At 39.8% G+C, this 19,039-nt stretch overlaps 1 protein-coding gene across 3 annotated transcripts in view; it reads right to left on the bottom strand.

The window, feature by feature from the left end:
* Window positions 1–12,729: 12,729 nt before the first annotated feature.
* ccser1 (coiled-coil serine-rich protein 1) overlaps window positions 12,730–19,039 on the bottom strand; it is a 1,385,167-nt gene continuing 1,378,857 nt past the window's right edge. For 2 of the 3 annotated variants that reach the window (XM_059965410.1, XM_059965409.1), the window contains 2 exons: window positions 17,920–19,030; window positions 12,730–13,479 (listed from right to left, as the gene is read on the bottom strand). In XM_059965410.1, the coding sequence (XP_059821393.1) occupies window positions 18,530–19,030 (501 nt within the window). In that variant the 3' untranslated portion in view covers window positions 12,730–13,479; window positions 17,920–18,529. Of the gene's footprint in view, window positions 13,480–17,919; window positions 19,031–19,039 lie in introns of those variants that run through there. The other variant, XM_059965412.1, reaches the window with a different exon arrangement.

Here is a 19,039-nt window from a genome sequence, read left to right as displayed (position 1 = left end):
TAATGATTTAAATGAAGGGATTAAAAGTAACATTAGCAAATTTGCTGATGACACAAAGCTGGGTGGCAGTGTGAAATGTCAGGAGGATGTTATGAGAATGCAGGGTGACTTGGACAGGTTGGGTGAGTGGGCAAATGTATGGCAGATGCAGTTTAATGTGGATAAATGTGAGTTTATCCACTTTGATGTCAAGAACAGGAAGGCAGATTACTATCTAAATGGAGTCAAGTTAGGAAAAGGGGAAGTAAAATGAGATCTAGGTGTTCTTGTACATCAGTCAATGAAAGCAAGCATGCAGGTACAGCAGGCAGTGAAGAAAGCTAATGGCATGCTGGCTTTTATAACAAGAGGAATTGAGTATAGGAGTGAAGAGGTCCTTCTACAGCTGTACAGGGCCCTGGTGAGACCCCACCTGGAGTATTGTGTGCAGTTTTGGTCTCCAAATTTGAGGAAGGACATTTTTGCTATTCAGGGAGTGCAACGTAGGTTCACAAAGTTAATTCCTGGAATGACGGGGCTGTCATATGTTGAAAGATTGGAGCGACTGGGCTTGTATACACTGGAAGTTAGAAGGATGAGAGGGGATCTGATTGAAACATATAAGATTATTAGGGGATTGGACACACTGGAGGCAGGAAGCATGTTCCCGCTGATGGGTGAGACCAGAACTGGAGGCCACAGTTTAAGAATAAGGGGTAGGCCATTTAGAACAGAGATGTGGAGAAACTTTTTCACCCAGAGAGCGGTGGATATGTGGAATGCTCTGCCCCAGAAGGCAGTGGAGGCCAAGTCTCTGGATGCATTCAAGAGAGAGTTAGATAAAGCTCTTATAGATGGGGAGAGGGCAGGAACGGGGTACTGATTGTGTATGATCAGCCATGATCACAATGAATGGCGGTGCTGCCTAGAAGGGTCGAATGGCCTACTCCTGCACCTACTGTCTATTGCTCAAAGAAAATGAAACATTAAACCTCTTCCCTCTCCCGCACGTGCAAAAATAAATTTGTGCAAAGAGTAAAGAGCAAAAATTATGAAACATAAAACACAAAATCAAAGGGCATATTTCAGTGCAGTTCAGCGCAGTGTTCATTATCTGCTGGCTGCCCCGATTCAAAAGCCCCCAGAAAGTTGTACCCAAAAAAGAGCAACCTGAGCTAGATCACATCGGAAACTGTAATTAGAGTCCAAATCTACAAACCGTATCAATTAAACCTTGCTCCAGCTGGAGCGGCCGACAGCATTGAGGGAGAAAGAGAGATCACTCAAACTCAAAGATCTTCCCTTAGGAGCAGTGAGTAAGCGTGTGACTATCACCCACAGATAGCATAATGGATACAGGATGCAGAATGGAGTTTAGCAGCTACAGAGAAAGTGCAATGAGGGTAGAGAAGTGGAACGACCATAACTGAGATAGATTGGAAGATTGGGAATTCATCCCTAGATTATGTGAAATCCATTCCAAAGTCTGATAATAGCAGGACAGAAACTGTCTTCTGGCTTGATACTATGTTTTCTCAATCATTTGTATCTTCCGCCTAATGAGTGAGGAAATAAGAGAGAATGAGTGAGGAAATAAGAGAGAATGAGCAGGGTGAGAAGGATCTTTGATAGGTTGATTGCCTCCCCAAGGCAGCAGGAAGTGTAGATGGAATGAATGGTGGGGAAGTTTGTTTCAATGAAATGCAGAATGGATGAATGTCTATGGATTGTGCTCTCTGCAAACTAGCTTTAACATTACAGTAGCTACCACACTTCAAAAAGTAATTGGAAATAGTAAACACCTATATAAATGCAAGTCTTTCCTGAGGGCAAACAATTCAGATTTATTTAAACAGAAGTCTTAATTAGACTGAGCAGAAACAGATCGATAATATCGTTTAAATAATTTTAGCATTCCATTTTTGAATTGAACGCTGCAGCTGGAATTAACACCACTAATAATTGTGTCCCTTAACAGTCAAGGTCAGCTCTTGTTCCTCAGTCTGTCAGAAGTAGCTCAGTGAAGATTGATTACAATGTTTGACCAACAACCCCATTATCTCTGTGATTACATGAAAGGATGAAGATGAATTGGATGAACCTGGATCTTTTCACATAAGTGGACACATACACATATTGTTCATTTGTGGTCATCACTGGGAGCAAGCTGCATTATTGGACAGGATCATTACAAAGTAATTGCTGCAACACCATTGGCTCTATGAAATTATTTGTAAAATTGTGCCATCCCAATATTTACCTACCACTCACCTCTTATTGTGGTCATGAGACTGCAGATGCTGGAAATCCAGAGAAACAAAAAAGGAGCTGGAGGAACTCTATAGGTCAGGTGGCATCTAGAGAGGGAAATGAACCATCAGTACTTTTGTGTTGAGAACCTTCATTGGGACTAGACAGTTCCCCATGTGTTGATCATGTTGCTTCCTTTGTTTCACAGTGATTGGCATGGAAATCCATGTTGATGGTTCATAGTTGTATGGTTTTAGGAGATATGCTCCTTCCTAATGTGTGCAACTTCTAATCCTGAGAAGAATTAATCATCTAGACTAGAAGTTCCCAACCTCTTTTTATGCCATGGACCAATACCATTAAGCAAGGGGTCTGTAGACCACAGGTTGGGAGCTTCTGATCTAGACAGAAACAGGGGTCTGAAAAATCTTTCAAGAGCACAGAACAATACAGTCCAGGAACAGATTCCTCAGCCCACAATGTCAGTATTGGCTACGACACTGACTTAAACTAGTCCTATCTGCCTTCACAGGGTTCATGTTGCTTCATTTTCAGTTTTTATGTAAGGTTTCAACCTAAGACATCAATAATTCCTTTCCACTACAGATGCTGTTCAACCAACTGAATTCCTCCAGCAAACTGAGGAGCATCTGCACTCCCTTGTATTTCCCTCAATTCCCTGACTCTTCATTTGCCTATCCAGCTGCTTTTAAATTATATTATCGACTCTGCTTCCACCTCTACCCTGCCAGCATAGTCCAGGCACTTACAACTCTGTACTGTATGTGAAAAAAAATCATGTGAATCTCCTTTAAACTTTCCCCCTCTCACCTTAAGTAATACCTTCTAGTATTTGACATTTCCGCTCGTGGAAAAAAGACTTGCTTCTGCTATTAATGCACCCCATATTTTATCTGTTTTGTCCAATCTCTCCTTATAGTTCTAATCAAGGCACCATCCTTTTGTGCACTCTCTCTAAAGCTTTCCTCCTGATGAACCTCCTTTGCATTCTCTGGTGCACCATGGTACTGTAGTGTTTAGTGCGATGGTATTATAACTCGAGTCATTGAAGCTCAGAGTTCAATTCCATATGGACTGTAAGGATTTTGCATGCCCTTCCTGTGAGTGGGTTTCCTCTGGTTGCTCTGGTTTTCTCCCTGAGTCCAAAGACGCACTGGTTAGTAGGGTTAATTGGTCATTGTTAATTGTCCAGTGATTAGGTTGTGATTAACTAGGTGGGTTGCTGGATAGTGCAGCTCATTGGGCTGGAAGGACCTACTCCATGTTGTACGTCTATATAAGTAACCAAAATAAAAAATATGCACAATATTCCAAAAGTGGCCAAATCAATGTTTTATACATCTGCAACGTGACTTGCCAGCTCTTACCCTCAATTCCCCAGCCAATACAAACACATTTTTCTGCCTTCATTATCAACTTGTGTTGCCACTTTCAGGGACCTTTGCACGTGCATCCCAAGATCCCTCTGTACATCAATGCTCCCCGAGAGTCTTAACATTTATGCATACTTTCTTCTAACATTTGACCTCCCAACATAGAACACCTCATTTTCTCTGGATTAAATTCCACCTTCTATTTTTCCACCATTACTTCCAATAGAGCCCTTTCTTGATGATTTATTTGACAAGCTTCTGTACTATACACTACTCCACCAATTTTATATCAGCTGCAAATGTACAAATTAGCCAACTACATTTTGACCCTGATGCACCATCAATAACTCTCCGAGACGTGAGGCTAGATTATAGGCTTTTATTGGCTAGAAGAAAGAACAAGCAGCAATTGACCACCACACTACATCCTGGAGACTGAGGGCAGGGCCCAGGCTCCAATCGCCTTTATACCGGAGGAGCCACAAGAGCAGTCAGTGGGGGGAGGGGGGGGGCTGTCCAGACAGGTATATGTAGTTCACCATAGACCCTAATCTTTTATATCATTCATAAACAAGACCCCATCTTCAATTGTTTGCCTAATATAATTCTGCTTGTTTTGCTAGTACATTTGTGCACAAATTATCAGAAATTTCCCTTGTCCTCCCTTTTAGCCTTACCCGAATTTGGCTCCTAAACTGAACCAGAGGTGAGAAAAGGCTGGGGTTTCACAAAAAGAGAGCTCAAATTGTTTGTGCTAATTACAACTGGACTACATGTAAATCCCACAACCTAGCTCTTGAACTATATTATTTACCAGATTTCCATAAATGCTCCTCTGCAGGTGTGTGCTCAGCCAGTTCTCTTTTTTTGCTGATGAGACTTCCAACTTGACCATCTTTTTAGGCAGTGAAGTCCAGACACTCACCACTTAGAGTGATTTTTTAAAAGCTAAATTCTGTGTACCAACCAACTTAACACTATCTCCGTTACTTATTGATGTCTGTATTAAGAGAAATAAGTCCTCAATGTTTATCCCATCCAGAACTCTCATAATTTTACGCATCTCAGCTAAAACTCTCCTCAGTATCCTTCCCCTTTACCATCAGATTTCTGAATGAGCAACGAATCGATGTACACTACCTATTTTTTCTCTTTTTCTGCTCACATTTTGTCTTACTCACTATATATATATTCTTTATTTTAATTTAGTTATTTTTAATATGTATTGCAATGTATTTCAGCCACAAAAGCAATACATTTTATTGATAACTGCCAATGATATTAAACTTAATTCTGATTTGTTCCAAGGTAAGCACTCACAGCCGAGATAACCTGGAAATATCCCTATCCTTATTGTTTCTGGACTGGGTAACATTCCAGTCAGGAACTTGGGGCTGAAGATCACACACCTGCTGCAGAATGATGGACCACATTTTACTTTGGTCATGAAACTGTAAATTGTATTTACTTTGATGTAACTTCATAGAGTAATTTTCATGACATCAGGACAGTGTTTATTCTGCTCACACATGACTGTGTGGCCAAACACCCGAGTAATCACGTTGTCAAGTCAGTTGATGGCACATCAGTGGTGGGTTCATCACCATTACCAATGGAACAGTCTGTGGAGAAGGGGTAGAAGAGCTTGTGGCCTGCTACCAGGCAAATAACCTCTTTCTTATGCTAACAAAACAAAGGAGATGGTTATCAACTTCTATCAGTGACATAGCAGTAATTTCACTGTTTCAGCAGTTTCAGACTCCTGGGAGTGCACAGCACACACAACCTTTCATAGGTCCAGAACACACCCTACACAGTTAAGAAAGCTCATCAACCCCTCGACATTCTGAAGCGAGCTGAACTTTGCACATCTGTACTCATGATGTTCTACAGAGAGCATCTTAACAAACTGCATTACTGCTAGGTACAACACTGTGGTGACCAGAAGGCTCTACAACAGGCCGTCAAAGCTGCATGATGAATCATTTTAACACCAGCCTACCCACCATCAAGGACAGACATACAGAAAGATGCCAAAAAAGGGACAGTGACACCATGATGAATCCCACACACTCTGATCATGGACCGTCTATCCCACTCCCATCAGGAAGGAGGCTTCGTAATATCCACACCAGGGCCATCAGATTCAAAAAGAGTCACTTTCCCCAAGCAACAGGATTAATCAACACCTCTACCCAATAACTCCACCACTATTTAATTATTTTCAATCAGTCACCTTGTGTGGAGCCTAGCATCAATGTATGGATCTATGGTACATTCAATCTCTATGTATGGCATTATATGTATTTATTTTTATTGGGTGTTTTTTTATTATTATCATTGTGTTTTTTATCTTTTGTGGGATATTTTGTGCTGTGTCAGTCCTGGAGTAACAATTATTTCATTTTCCTTACACTTATGTACAGGAAATTACATTAAACAATCTTGAATCAGCTGTCCCATGTCATTTTATGTGTGATAATTGTGTACTTGGGAAAATACCATGTTCTGCTACACCTTCAGTTTGGCAAAGTTATTTATTCACACTATGTTGGTGTCATTGGCAATGCCAGCATTTACTGTTCATTGCTGAACTGTGACACACCCTCATTTATGGTCCGGAAGTCACATGTAGTTCAGGACCATATTAGAATGGCAGATACCCTTCCCTTTCAAGGCCAGTTGACTGGACGTGTGTTTACAGCTAGCCAGTCACTCAATGAAACCTTAGCAACACACACAAAATGCTGGAGGAACTCAACATGGCAGGCAGCATCTACAGAAAAGAGTAAACAGTCAACTTTTTGGGCTGAGACCCTTCATCGGGACTGGAGGAAAGGATGAGAAGTTAGAGCAAGGTGAGGGGAGGGGAGGAAGAAGTACAAAGTGGAAGTGGTAGGTGACAGGTGAAACCGGGAGAAGGGGAGGGGTGAAGTAAAGAGATGGGAAGTTGACAGGTTAAAGAGATAAAAGGGCTGGAGAACAGGGGAATCTGATAGGAGAGGGTAGAAGATTATGGAAGAAAGGAAATGGAGAGCACCAGAGGGAGATGATGGACAGGTAAGGAAATGAGGTGACAGAGGGGAATGGGAATAGTGAAGGTGGGTGAGGGGAGGGGGTTAATTACTGTAAGTTTGAGAAATAAATGTTCATGCCACCTGGGTGGAGGCTACCCAGATGGAATATAAGGTTTTGTTCCCCCAACTTGAGAGCGACCTCATTGCGGTGGTAGAGGAGGCCATAGACTGATATATCTGAATGGGAATAGAAGTAGAATTGAGATGGGCGCCCACTGGGAGATCCCGCTTTTTCTGGCTGATGGAGTGTAGATTCTCGGTGAAGCGGTCTCCCAATCTATGTCAGGTCTCACCAATATATAAGAGGCCACGCCAGAAACAGGAGATGACCCCAACAGACACAGTGAAGAAAGGACTTGGGCCCATGCATAGCAGTGAGGGGGGCAATGTAGGGGCAGGTATGGCACAAGTACCAAGAGGGAGATGAGTGGAAAAGGAGAAATGGGCAAGGGAGTCACGTGGGAAGCAATCCCTGTGGAAAGCAGGAAGTGTGGGGGGGGGGGGGGGAGGTGAGGAACATGCTTGGTGGTGGGATCCTGTTGGAAATGATGGAAGTTATGGAGAATGATGTGCTGGTCACGGAGGCTACTGGGGTGGTAGGTCAGGACAAGAGGAACCTTAGCCCGAGTGGGGTGGCGGGAGGATGGTGTGACGGAAGATGGCCGTGAAATGGAAGAGATGCGGGTGAAGACAGAGTTGCTGGTGAAGGAAGGAGACACCCTTTCGTTGAAGAAAGAGGACAGTTTATCAGTTCCATGTGAGGCGTCATTTCATTTGTGAGTCTGTTGGGGTCATCTACTGCATCTGGTGCTCCTGGTGAGGCCTCTTGTATATTGGTGAGACCTGACGTAGATTGCAATACCACTTCACCGAGCATCTATACTCCATCTGCCAGAAAAAGTGGGATCTCCCATTGTCCACCCATTTCAATTCTACTTCCCATTCCAACATGCAAGTCCATAGCCTCCTCTATTGCCATGATTAGGCTACACTCAAGCTGGAGGAGAAACACCATGTAATTCTGGATAGCCTCCAACCTGATGGCATGAACATAGATTTCTCAAACTTCCAGTAATTGCCACACACCACCCCTCACCTTCACCATTCCCATTTCTGTTCCCCTCTCTCACCTTATCTCCTTATCTGTCCATCACCTCCCTGGTGCTCCCCTGCCTTCCCTTCCTTCCATGGTCGTCTATCCTCTCCTAAAAGGATCCCCCTTCTCCAGCCCTTTATCTCTTTCACCTTTCAACTTCCCATCTCTTCACTTCACCTCTCCCCCTCTCCAGTTTCCCTTGTCACCTTGCCCTTCTTTATCCCCTCCCCCCCACCTTCTTGCTCTAACTTCTCAGCCTTTTATTCTGGTTCTGATGAAGGGTCTCGGCCTAAAACATCGACTATTTACACTTTTTCATAGATGTTGCCTGGCCTGCTGAGTTCCTCCAGCATTTTGTATGTTTTGCTTGGATTCCCAGCATCCACAGATTTCCTCAAAACAGTGAACCCTTACTATTTAGCATTTTGGATTTATTTATTCACTTGAATTTTAATTCCAAAGCTGTTGTGTTGGAAATTAAACTTGCAAGGTTTCACAGAAACAGAGCTGTGGATGGTGGTCCAACAGCTTGCTCTTCTACCCGTGATACCTACTTTTGGAAAACATCACTTGGGTAATGTGTAAGATTTTCCAGCTGATGTCTACCTAATCTATGAAAGGTAATGAAGAAATTGCTGTCAAGGCATGATAAATTGTTTTTGATTGATCATACCTGCATCAGCTTGCATCGCTCTGTTGCTTGAACATCTATGAATACAGGTGTTGAGCTTTGGAAGGGGAGAAGCTGCATTTGTGATTTAAAATAATAAACTCATCCAGACCATTTAAGAACAACTCCAAGACAATTATCATATATCATTTTATTAAATACAGTTTTTTTCTGAACAAATGTTTGCCATTTTAAAAGCACTTGGTAGAATTTAGTTAGGACAATCTGTAGTTGCATTTAACTTTAAAAATCTTCAGAACTGACAACTCCAATTGCCAACTGAAAATCATCGAGTATGAAACAATATGTGAAAAGATGTTGATGTTGAGAATATAAACATCAGTAATAAAAGAGGTAAATGAATAAATACCAATTTAATGTAAAAATAAAACAAGATCAATTTAAATTTTGCCCAAATCTAACATAATTCGTTATAGCTGATAATTTCACTGTCCACATAATTTTTGCATTTAATGACTATTTACTGTCTCTGATTATTGTTCCTGATTTTGTCATTGATATCATATTGCACAGAAATTAAAATAAATTCAAACTTAAAATAATATACCCATTACTGTTAGAATAAGGAAATGCCTCTTCTAGAATGCACATTTCAAATCTCACATAAAAAATGTACAAAGACAATGAACCTCAACAGGCTGGGTCAGATCACTTACCTGACCCCGCAGCACTGAAGAAATGGCTGTCAATTATCATAAACAACCACTTAGAACTACTTATTTAAGTCTCAGAGATGTACAGACTATCCACTGTTCTTTGTCAAATGCATTTTTCATGGTATCCCAGACCTTGACAGCAAGTCTGAAAATATTTACAGCTTCTTTTCACACTCCCGTGATAACAGAGTATAATTCCCTCCCCAAGTTTCTGTGTGTCCATGTGGATCTTGAAAGCTTAACAGTTTATATTTTCTACAGTCCATCAAGTTCAGGTCACAAAAAAATAAGAAAGTATTTTAAATTACTGTTCTCACAACAATCAGTCAGATCATGTTGTACTTGCCCCTCTTTAAATTTCCCTCCCCACACCAGAATATATCCATGGGTTGGAGATTTAAAGGTTTGGGGGTCACCTAAAAAATGCACTTGTCTTGTAAATGTTATGCTATTAAATGCAGCATGTACATGGCAGATTTCTGAATTCATTTTTCCACCATCCAGATTACTCCTGCCCCCTGCCCTTCTAATATTTTATGCTGTAAATATCAATATGATTCAGAAGGCTTTAATAATTTTATCACTTCAATATTAATACAGTACAGTACCTTAACACTTCAAAGGTAGCAATACAGTGTTTTAAAGAAACCCTGTTTGCTCATCCCACCTTCACCCTAAGGTAAGACTTGAATCTGCCATATTTCTGCTACTAGTCAAAAGCAGACATCAGTACATAGACTTCAAAGACAGACAACATTCTTTCAGCATTGTTAATATCTACTTTGTGCAGAGCACCATTCAATTCCTAACACAAATCAAAGTGTCTCAGAGAGCTGACAATGTGAAACTGCTCTTATTCCTGCTATTTCCTCCCTCCTCAAGGAGAAAAGAAAAACAACGCAAGAGAAATAAATTGGGCCTTGCAATACAAGGTAGTGACTATGGCGATATCAGCTATCTCTGAAATATTGAGATGTGCCCCACCAGCATGCAAAAATGGAGGATGCTGTTGAAAACAACAGTTTCAAAAAATTGCACGTATTGTATATTAAGCTCATAAAATATCTCAGCTAATGATATATATTAACTGTGCTTTAGCAGTGATGCATTGAAAGAAATATACCACAGGAGTAAATATCTCAGGTGTGCCACAGTCTCCTTCGAAAGAGTAGTGCATTAATCCTTTGAGTACTATTGTAATCTTTATTCTCTCTGTTCTATATATAGATATTCTCATATTTGCGTTTTTTTTCCAAAGAACAACACTTAGGAATTCATCCCATCTGACTCATTCTGTTTTAAAATATGTAGTCAATGGAATGAAAATTTGGAAGTGGAGAGTGTTCAGTCAATCCTAAAATACACATTTGGCACCATAAGTGAAAGAGTAACTTCTAGATGAATACACATGATGCCCAGTGCCTTATGGTTGTTATGGTCATTACTAATTGCAAAGGCTAAGAGAGATGGATGTTAGGAGAATCTTGGGTTTTGGGATTCAGGCATGCTGAAACTGCAACAAACACAATCTTATTGAATAGTACAGACTAGAGCTGGCTGATTGGAAGGAAAATGTCTCACCAGTGTCTCATTAGGGTCCATTTGTAGCACAGAGATGATGTTTGCGTATGCATGCATTTAGAAGCTCAACTTCAAGTCAATGTTGACTTAATTCCTGAGGCAAACAAGAGGATGGGCTAACACCACCATTTGTGAAACAAAGGCTCCCCAATCACCCTACCATATAGCACTGTTCTCTTGCATTAACTGCTCTTGATGCAATCCTGGAAAATATGATCCATTTCTCTCGATGATGAAATTTGCTGATAATTGAAGTCGCCACTGCCTTCGAGCTAGCAGAACCTACTGAAAAGGAAGTTTGAAGATCAAGACCATAACCCTAGCACAAAATTCATAGTCTATCAGGCAGGAGGGAAAGCCTCAACTCTGTACACTTTTGAGACACTGACAATCTAAACCTGCCACTCAAAGCACCAGAGAGAAATCATTCAATGCTGTCTCTGCAAATCCTCCACATGCATTAGCAGGGAAGTAAAATAATGTTGGTGCCCTTCTCAGACTAGTATCCCCATCACTGAGTTCCCAATTACTCTCTGTTCTCTCCAATAGGAATTCAACATTATTCACATGCTCAACACTAGACTCCTGAACCAGGCACTCTATTCTAAACTCTTTCATGGCAACAGCTCTCCAGCTGAATAGAAGAAAAGATTCAGGCTCTCTTTGAAAGCCAGTAACTGTCGCCATTATCCTTTTGGAATCTCTAACCAATGAATAGGAAGTGGAAGGAGCCTACTACCTCCCAAGCTGCCAATCACATCAAACACTTGCTACTCCATCTGTCGCAGAGATTGTGGCTTCCACATTGGCATCACTACTCACTGAGCTCCCAGGACCAGAATGGGAATGCAAACCATTCTCAACACAAAGGGACCACCTGTTAAGTAGAGAAATTTATACATTTGGAACCTCACAAACTTTGCCATTCTCTATTGGATCTTCCTTTTATGCTCAGGGCTTTTTACCGACAAGAAAGCAAATTCAAGGAAAATATAATGTGAATAACACAGGATTCTTTCAGACACATGAATTCTTTTGGGGGGAAACTTCCCTGATTTCTCTGACCAAAGAAGCTTTTTCAAGTAAAATGAAAAATGCATATTAACATATTGATTGTAATCTGCACACACAAGAACACTGACTTCTTTTCCTGCACACCTGTTTATACCACTAAAGAGTGCACGTTCCTGTTTGACCATACAGAATTTCATCCTGGACGAAGCTTCAATTGACCATCATAGTTGTGAGCATCATAGAATGTGGAGCTGCAAAACCAGTGGAATTTCATCAGCTTCTGAGCAACTGAGTTGTGCATATCTCACACTTCCAGTTTCTCATTTGTGCCCAGTGTTCCCACAATATAAACAGGGCAAATTTGACACTAACAAGATCTGACATGGTTATATTGTTTAGCAATCTGAAAGTGTTATTGTCATCATTAAACAGAGCAGACAGTTTAACTCTGTCAATCTGAATTGGGCTCCAACTTACTGCATTATCCATCGTCACTATTTATAAGAGGCACATGATCGGCAAACTGGCAGATTAATTCAGTACTCAAAGCATTAATTGACCATTTGACATTTAGAGAACATTTCAGTTTGATGAAAAATACCAAAATGTCAGATTAACAGAAGATCAAAAATCCAAACTCTGCAGAAATATAAATTGAGAAATGCAGATGGGTGCTCAAGCATTTGCAGAACGTTTCTTTAAGTAAACAACAGTGTTAACTGAGAAAACTTAGGAGGGCTAAAGCTTCCATAAAGGGAGTGAATAGAAAGCCATCTCACTAACACATTACTCATTTGTATGATAACAATGGCAGCTGGAACGTCTGGATTATAATACTTATTATTTGCTATTTAAAAGCAAACAAATCTCAGGTGGCACAGTAGCATAGCAGTTAGTGTAATGCTATTACCGTGCCAACGACCTGGGTTCAGTTCCCACCTTCGTCTGTGAGGAGTCTGCACTTCTTCCCCCCCACCCCCCTCCCCCATGATCGCATGGATTTCCTGCAGTTGCTCCAACTTCCCTCCACATTGCAAAAACGTATGGGGTTCGTAAGTTCATCAGTCATATGGGTGTAATTGGGTAGTGTGGGCTCATTGGTCCAGAGGGCTTATTACCATGCTTTATGTCTAAATTTTGATAAAAGAGTATGTTTTAACTCCAGATGTTAAAAACATCTAGCTACATTTTCTTTAACTTAAAGACAATCAAAAGGGAGGTTGACCAGGAGGTTTAACAAGTGGCAATTTGATATCACTGATATTATGCCTTTGCCCAAAATAATAAGGGATTCCAGGTGTATGAGCAGAGCTGTGTGCAGTGTCATCTGAACCAACACCTGCATCTGCATCTCCAAGACAATATCAATAGACAGGACACCACTGAACTCCATCGCTTGTGTGGCTCAAAGTTAATAATTTCCTCCCTTCAATTCTAAAGTTTGGTTTAATAATATAATCACCTTATTGGACACCAAAATTTCTGTCAATTAAACAAACCATAGATCCATAGGAGAAAATGGAAAATATTACATGGCATCTGGGGACATATTTTAGAAAATTTCAAGATTATGCAGTTACAATCAAATCTCTTTAAATCTAAATGATAACATGGTAGTTGAAAGTTATGCCTAATGTAGTTATTAGTTTCTATAAAGTCACTGTTTACTTGAACAGAGGAAATATCTAGTGCTCCTCAGCAGTGATGGCAAGTTCACAATGTGCCCACTTTAATTTCTTTCCTGGAGGTGTCAAGGAAGCAAATGGGAATTAGCAAAAGAGAAGATGGAGTGAATGATCTCAAAAACCTTTCATGTTGTAGCAGCCACCTCAGGATTCAGTCCCCGTGTAACAGGCCACAGACAATTCAATGTCTATTCCAACAAATTGCCTTTGAATTTTTGACCTGAAGTTCATCATTTTAAATAAGAAAATCTATCTCTGCCTTAGATAATTGATTGAAGTCGTATTTTATTCCCTCCACTCAAACGTAATAGAGAACACATGGGAAGCAAAATATTGAACATTAATGGTGGAAATATGCTTTTAGTCAATTGTTAATCTCTTGTATTCTACCTATAAGAAGCTGCTGAAGTAAATTCCCCATCTACTGAATATTGTGCCATACAATTAAAGTTATAAAAAGGTACCATTTTCTATGAAATATATAAATCAGTACAAATTCAATTGTGTTTAAAGAAATATATTAGGCTTCCTTGCTATAAAACATTAACTTAGAAGAAAAGAAATCTGTGGTTACTGCTACTAGGTCTTGTTTGCAAACTGCCTTCAAGTAAATATCTGGAATCACCTCAGGCTTAACAAAGCAACCAACCCCTTAAGAGGTAGCAGGACCTGCACTAAATATATATTCAACATCAATAAGGCAACTCTCATTGAGAAGGTATTTATCCACGACTTTCACCCACCAGCACGTTTTGGCATTGGGTAAGTGGTAACTTCTTGGGATAAGCCCAAGTAGAACAAAGATTATTTGAGCTAATCCTTGCCATTTTGAGTACTCTCCATTAGACATAAGACCGGACTGAGCTACAAGCTAAGTAGAATTTTAATTCTCCCAATGAGCTTCGCTATCCATAATGTAAATTAGTGCTGAACATCTAACCTCAATAGGTGGCTTTCAAAAAGTTTGTATTATCTGTTGCTATGCTTACCATCTTTAAGCACCCACACTTGCCTTTGTTCTGTTCGTATTTATATGTTGAACAATTTCCAGTATTACTGTATTCTCTGGCAGTCTGAATGAATAAGTATCTTCTTCTATTGTTGTTACCTCACCTCAGTATATTATTTTAATACATTTCCACCATATTGCTCTGATTTTGGGAACTGTGGATTTTTATTATTACAGATCCAATTTAGGCAAAAAACTAATTACTTGGCACAACTGCACTCAGGTCTCTAGCTCCTTTGGTGACTTATTGTTATGTTGTAGTATTGGAACAAAACACTACTCTCAGAAATATAGGAAAACATGCAGTTACAATCTATTATTGCTATTTTGTGCCACTTCTATTCGAGAAGATTAAAGCCATGTCCCAACAAAGTTGCTCATGTCTCTTTCAAACCTATAGTGTCTTTGAGATAGTATATTGCTGCATTTAAATACAACAGCAAAATTTATTTACTGATTTAATGATCACAGCAATGCCTGTTCATACGTGAGAGCTCCTCCCTCTCAACCATCCGGTAGCTGTTAAATGTGATTCAACAACAACAATAATGCACAAACAAATGATTGCAGATGCTGGAAGTCTGAATCTTTAAAAAAAAAAGCACAGAAAGATCTGGAAATGTTCAGCAGGTCAAAAACCTTGCATCAAAACTGAAAGAAGAGCGGGGTGATGGCCAGTTGAATAAGGATGGGGAGGGGGCAGGGAATTGATGAAACAGGAGCTCAAGGTGATAGGTGGACTGAGGAAGGGTGAACAATGATGGGCAAGTTTTACCAGGAAGGGAAGGAAAAGGAGTGAATGGGAAAATATGTCAGCCATTAAAGATAGAAATGAAAAACTGCTTCTCCCAGAAAGCTGCTAATCTTTCAGTTTCATTTTAGGAGCTCTAAGGAGGTTCATTAATTGGCTGTATTTAAGGCTGTGATGAGAAACTGTTTGGTCCGTAGGAAAGACAATGATTAAGGATAATAGGTGGCCAAGAATCACCTCAATCATGAGGTTGTGTGGCTGCTTTCAAAACGTACACCTTCCTACTACTTATATCTTACATTTTTACATATAAAGTGTAAATCCCAAAGGGATCTCAGATGACTGTGAATAGATATGCTAAATGGATTTGGAGATATACACTCAGGATAAAGTTCAAAAAAATATTATTAAACTCATATTAAATAGCAGTGTACTCAATCAAGCTGGGTAAGATGGAGATTTTGGAGATTTGATAAGATATCATAAAGCACATAATGTACATAGAGAAGATTAAGGTTTCTGCAATTAGTGGGGGAAAATTAAAATGGACATAAACTTAGTTAAGAATGATGAAAACAGAGATTTGAGGCAGTTTCCCAGAGCAGCTGTGTTCTATGTTTAGTTATGTTCACAGAGCAATCAATAATTTCCAATCCACCCAGGGGTAACAAAGTTAAATTTGCCATTAATACAAAAGTGTAGTGTTGGTTCCTTAATAAACTAAGGGGTAATGTTAATGTGGGAATATGTGCTAACAACAGGGCCAGCAGGCTTGAAATGATGGTTTGAATTAGGAATAACAGCAATTAAACTCTGAATAGAATCAGACAGTGTTGTGAAACAGAAATAATATTTGGAGTGGTGGTCAAAAAGGTAATACTTTGAGTTGGTAACACTGTGACGAAAGTTAAGTAAATGTGTCATTTTATTACAAAAGATATAAAATATAAAAGACATGTTGCAATGTCAGGTCACACAAAATATCAAAAAAAGATTTTAGACCCAAGTCATTCTTCAGGTGCTGGAAATTCAAAGTAAAATTCACACACAAAATGCTGGAGGAACTCAGTAGGTCAGGCAGCATCTATGAAAAGGAATAAAGAGTCGTCACTTCAGGCAGAGACCCTACATTAAGACTTTGGGATTAAAGACCTTTGATGAGACCCCTCATCAGAACAAGGTCTTAGTTTGCTTATGCTCTACAGTTTAGAAAGATAAGACCTCAGGAGGTACTGCAGAGATTGACTGAGAAGTTACCAGATGGGGAAAAATGTATGGGGTTATTCAACCTATGGTCTGAGATAATGGGATGAAAGTGTTTACAGTTAAGAAATGAGACAGGTATACAAAAAGTAAGCCATTTGCATTAATTGGAGATGAACGGGAGTCATCAATTCAAAACAAATGTGAGAAATGTGGATCAGAGAACATCTCTCTGAGCAGAGAGCTATGAATGTGGAATTCATTTTGAGACTGTGGTGGAAGGAAGCGTTCCCAAGACTGGCCTTAACACCTGCTTATGGTAGAAAGCAATGGATAGTAACATGCAAGATTCCTGGAACTGGTTGTCACTGAACTATCAGAGAGTGTTAGACTAGGTTTGTTAAGGAAGCAAAAACAGAAAAAAAATCTACTTACAAGTACAATAAATTCAATATATTTCTTTTGGAAAATCAAAGAAAAAATGATCATCAATTTCTTTATCCCAAGGTAGGGGAGTCTGAAACTAGTTTTAAGATGAAAGAGAAGAAATTTAAAAGGGATCTGAAGGGCATGGTTTATTCCACACAGAATATAGTAATGAGCAGCCAGAGGAAGTTGTGGAAGCCAGTATAATTACAATGTTTAAAATACACTTGGACAGGGACATGGATAAGAAAGTTATGGAGAAATATTGGCCAAATGTGGGAAGATGGGACTAGCTCAGACTGACATCTTGGTTGGTATGGATTGAAGGGAATTTTCATGCTGTATTGCTCTAAGACTTGTAGAATGAGACTTGAGGAAGAGAGATCAGAGCACAGTTGATTGCAGGATGAGATGTAAGAATGTAAGGGATGGAATGAAGAATAGACAACACAATGCCTTGAGCCTGTTTAGCTACTCAATAAGATCAATGCTGAATTGACCTTGAACTTAACCATAATTTATTTTCCCATATAACTTCTTTTCAGATTACTGTAGGTGGGGGATTGGGGAATGCTGGAACATAGTTCATTTACTCAGTTCCAGTTATCTGTTCTAGAGACATCTTCCCCATTCAGTTCAAACTCAATGTATATCGATTGATAATGATGGACATAACGTAAGAATTTTCCTTAGTTCCAGTGGACATAAAACAGGAAAGATGAGTAAAGACACAAAGCAAGGCTATTTTAACAAACATAAAAACAAAATAACTTTTTGGTAATTCAATTTTTGAGCCATTTCAATGCTTGTTTTAGAAAAAAATGAGCAATCCACATCTTAGCAACTGTTATTTTCAGCACTGTGTCATTCAATTAAAGAAAACTCCTACACATTTTCAGCCTCATTTTCATGGTATGAAACATAAATAGCTTTCTTTTTTTAATCTTGTCCCCAATAAAAGTCTCCGGGTTGAAAATGGAACATGAAACTTCAGGGAAATGGCTTTAATGGAAGGAAATACCTCTCCTTTCAATGTCCTGTGCCATACAAAGCTGGCACACTGACAGTGACAACAATCCTTTCATTCATAATCCACGAAAGACATACCTTCTTGCCTTGTTGAATCAAAAGATTTAGTAATAAAATAAGTTGACATTTCTCATCACCAAAGCATGCCATCTTGTGAAATCCACATCCAGAGAATGCAAGGTTAATTTTTAACATGCTTCCTTTGTCTATAAGTAAGAAGTTTCCACATACAAATGCATTTTATCTATTAAAACATTCATTTCTATTTCTTGTAAATGATACAGCCAGGGACTGCCTAATAGTGTAGTGATAGCACACATGGAATGAGATTCCACTGGCCAGCACAATCACGGAGAACCATACAGCATAGCAAGAGACCTTTTGTGCCATCATCCCTGTACTGTATCCTTAAAAAAATCAATGCTACTGTTTCAGCTCTCTTTCTCTCTAATGAAAGATACCACTCATAACCTCATCTCAGTTAGTTTAAGGTTCCCATGGAAAATGGCTTTTATCTTTTTGGGTAGAAATAGTAATGAAAAAATCTGTGAAATCTTGGAAAATGTGGGAGGCAGCAATGTGGAAAGCTTTCATGAGTTTCCCAAGTGCATTCTCCCTTGGTACCTGGATGAAGTTCTACAGAAGCAGCTATGAGATTTGTACTTCTTTCTCTGGCCAGCAGTTGGTTTTAGCCATCTTTCTGACCCAGAGCCTGCAGGTCAGAGGTGTATAGACTGTGCTGAAGAAAAACATTCTTTCTACTGTACATGTGCAAGGAGAGAGGCCCACGAGGAGGCTGTCCAAGGCGTCCGACGAATACAGACTGCTGCCTGGGAAGGGGTAGCTTTTCCTTCCGACTTTTTGTCAATTCTGAGACTTCTTCTGCATTGACCACAGCCTTGACTTTACTCTGCAAGGGACTCCGGCAAGATCCATTGCTCTGAATATTTTGTGACTGTTCCACTGAAGGATTTTCCACCCCGCCGTTGAGCGACTTGAACGCTCGTCCAGCTTCTTGCAATTTTTGGTTCTGTCCAGTTAATGTGCTTGAAACTTGACAAGGCTTAATCTCACAGGTAGCTGCCTGCCCAGGTGATGAGTATTTACATGGGTCCTCTGTGTGTATAGGTACTGATCTTCTGTCCCTTGTGTTGAAAGTTTGGTTCACAGTTCGATTTAGATGTGAAACCTAGGGCAA

Source organism: Hypanus sabinus, chromosome 3, assembly GCF_030144855.1.
Source record: "Hypanus sabinus isolate sHypSab1 chromosome 3, sHypSab1.hap1, whole genome shotgun sequence".
NCBI lineage: Eukaryota > Metazoa > Chordata > Chondrichthyes > Myliobatiformes > Dasyatidae > Hypanus > Hypanus sabinus.
The sequence above is the reverse complement of the archived record's forward strand: the minus strand, read 5'-3'. Positions and strand labels throughout refer to the sequence as shown.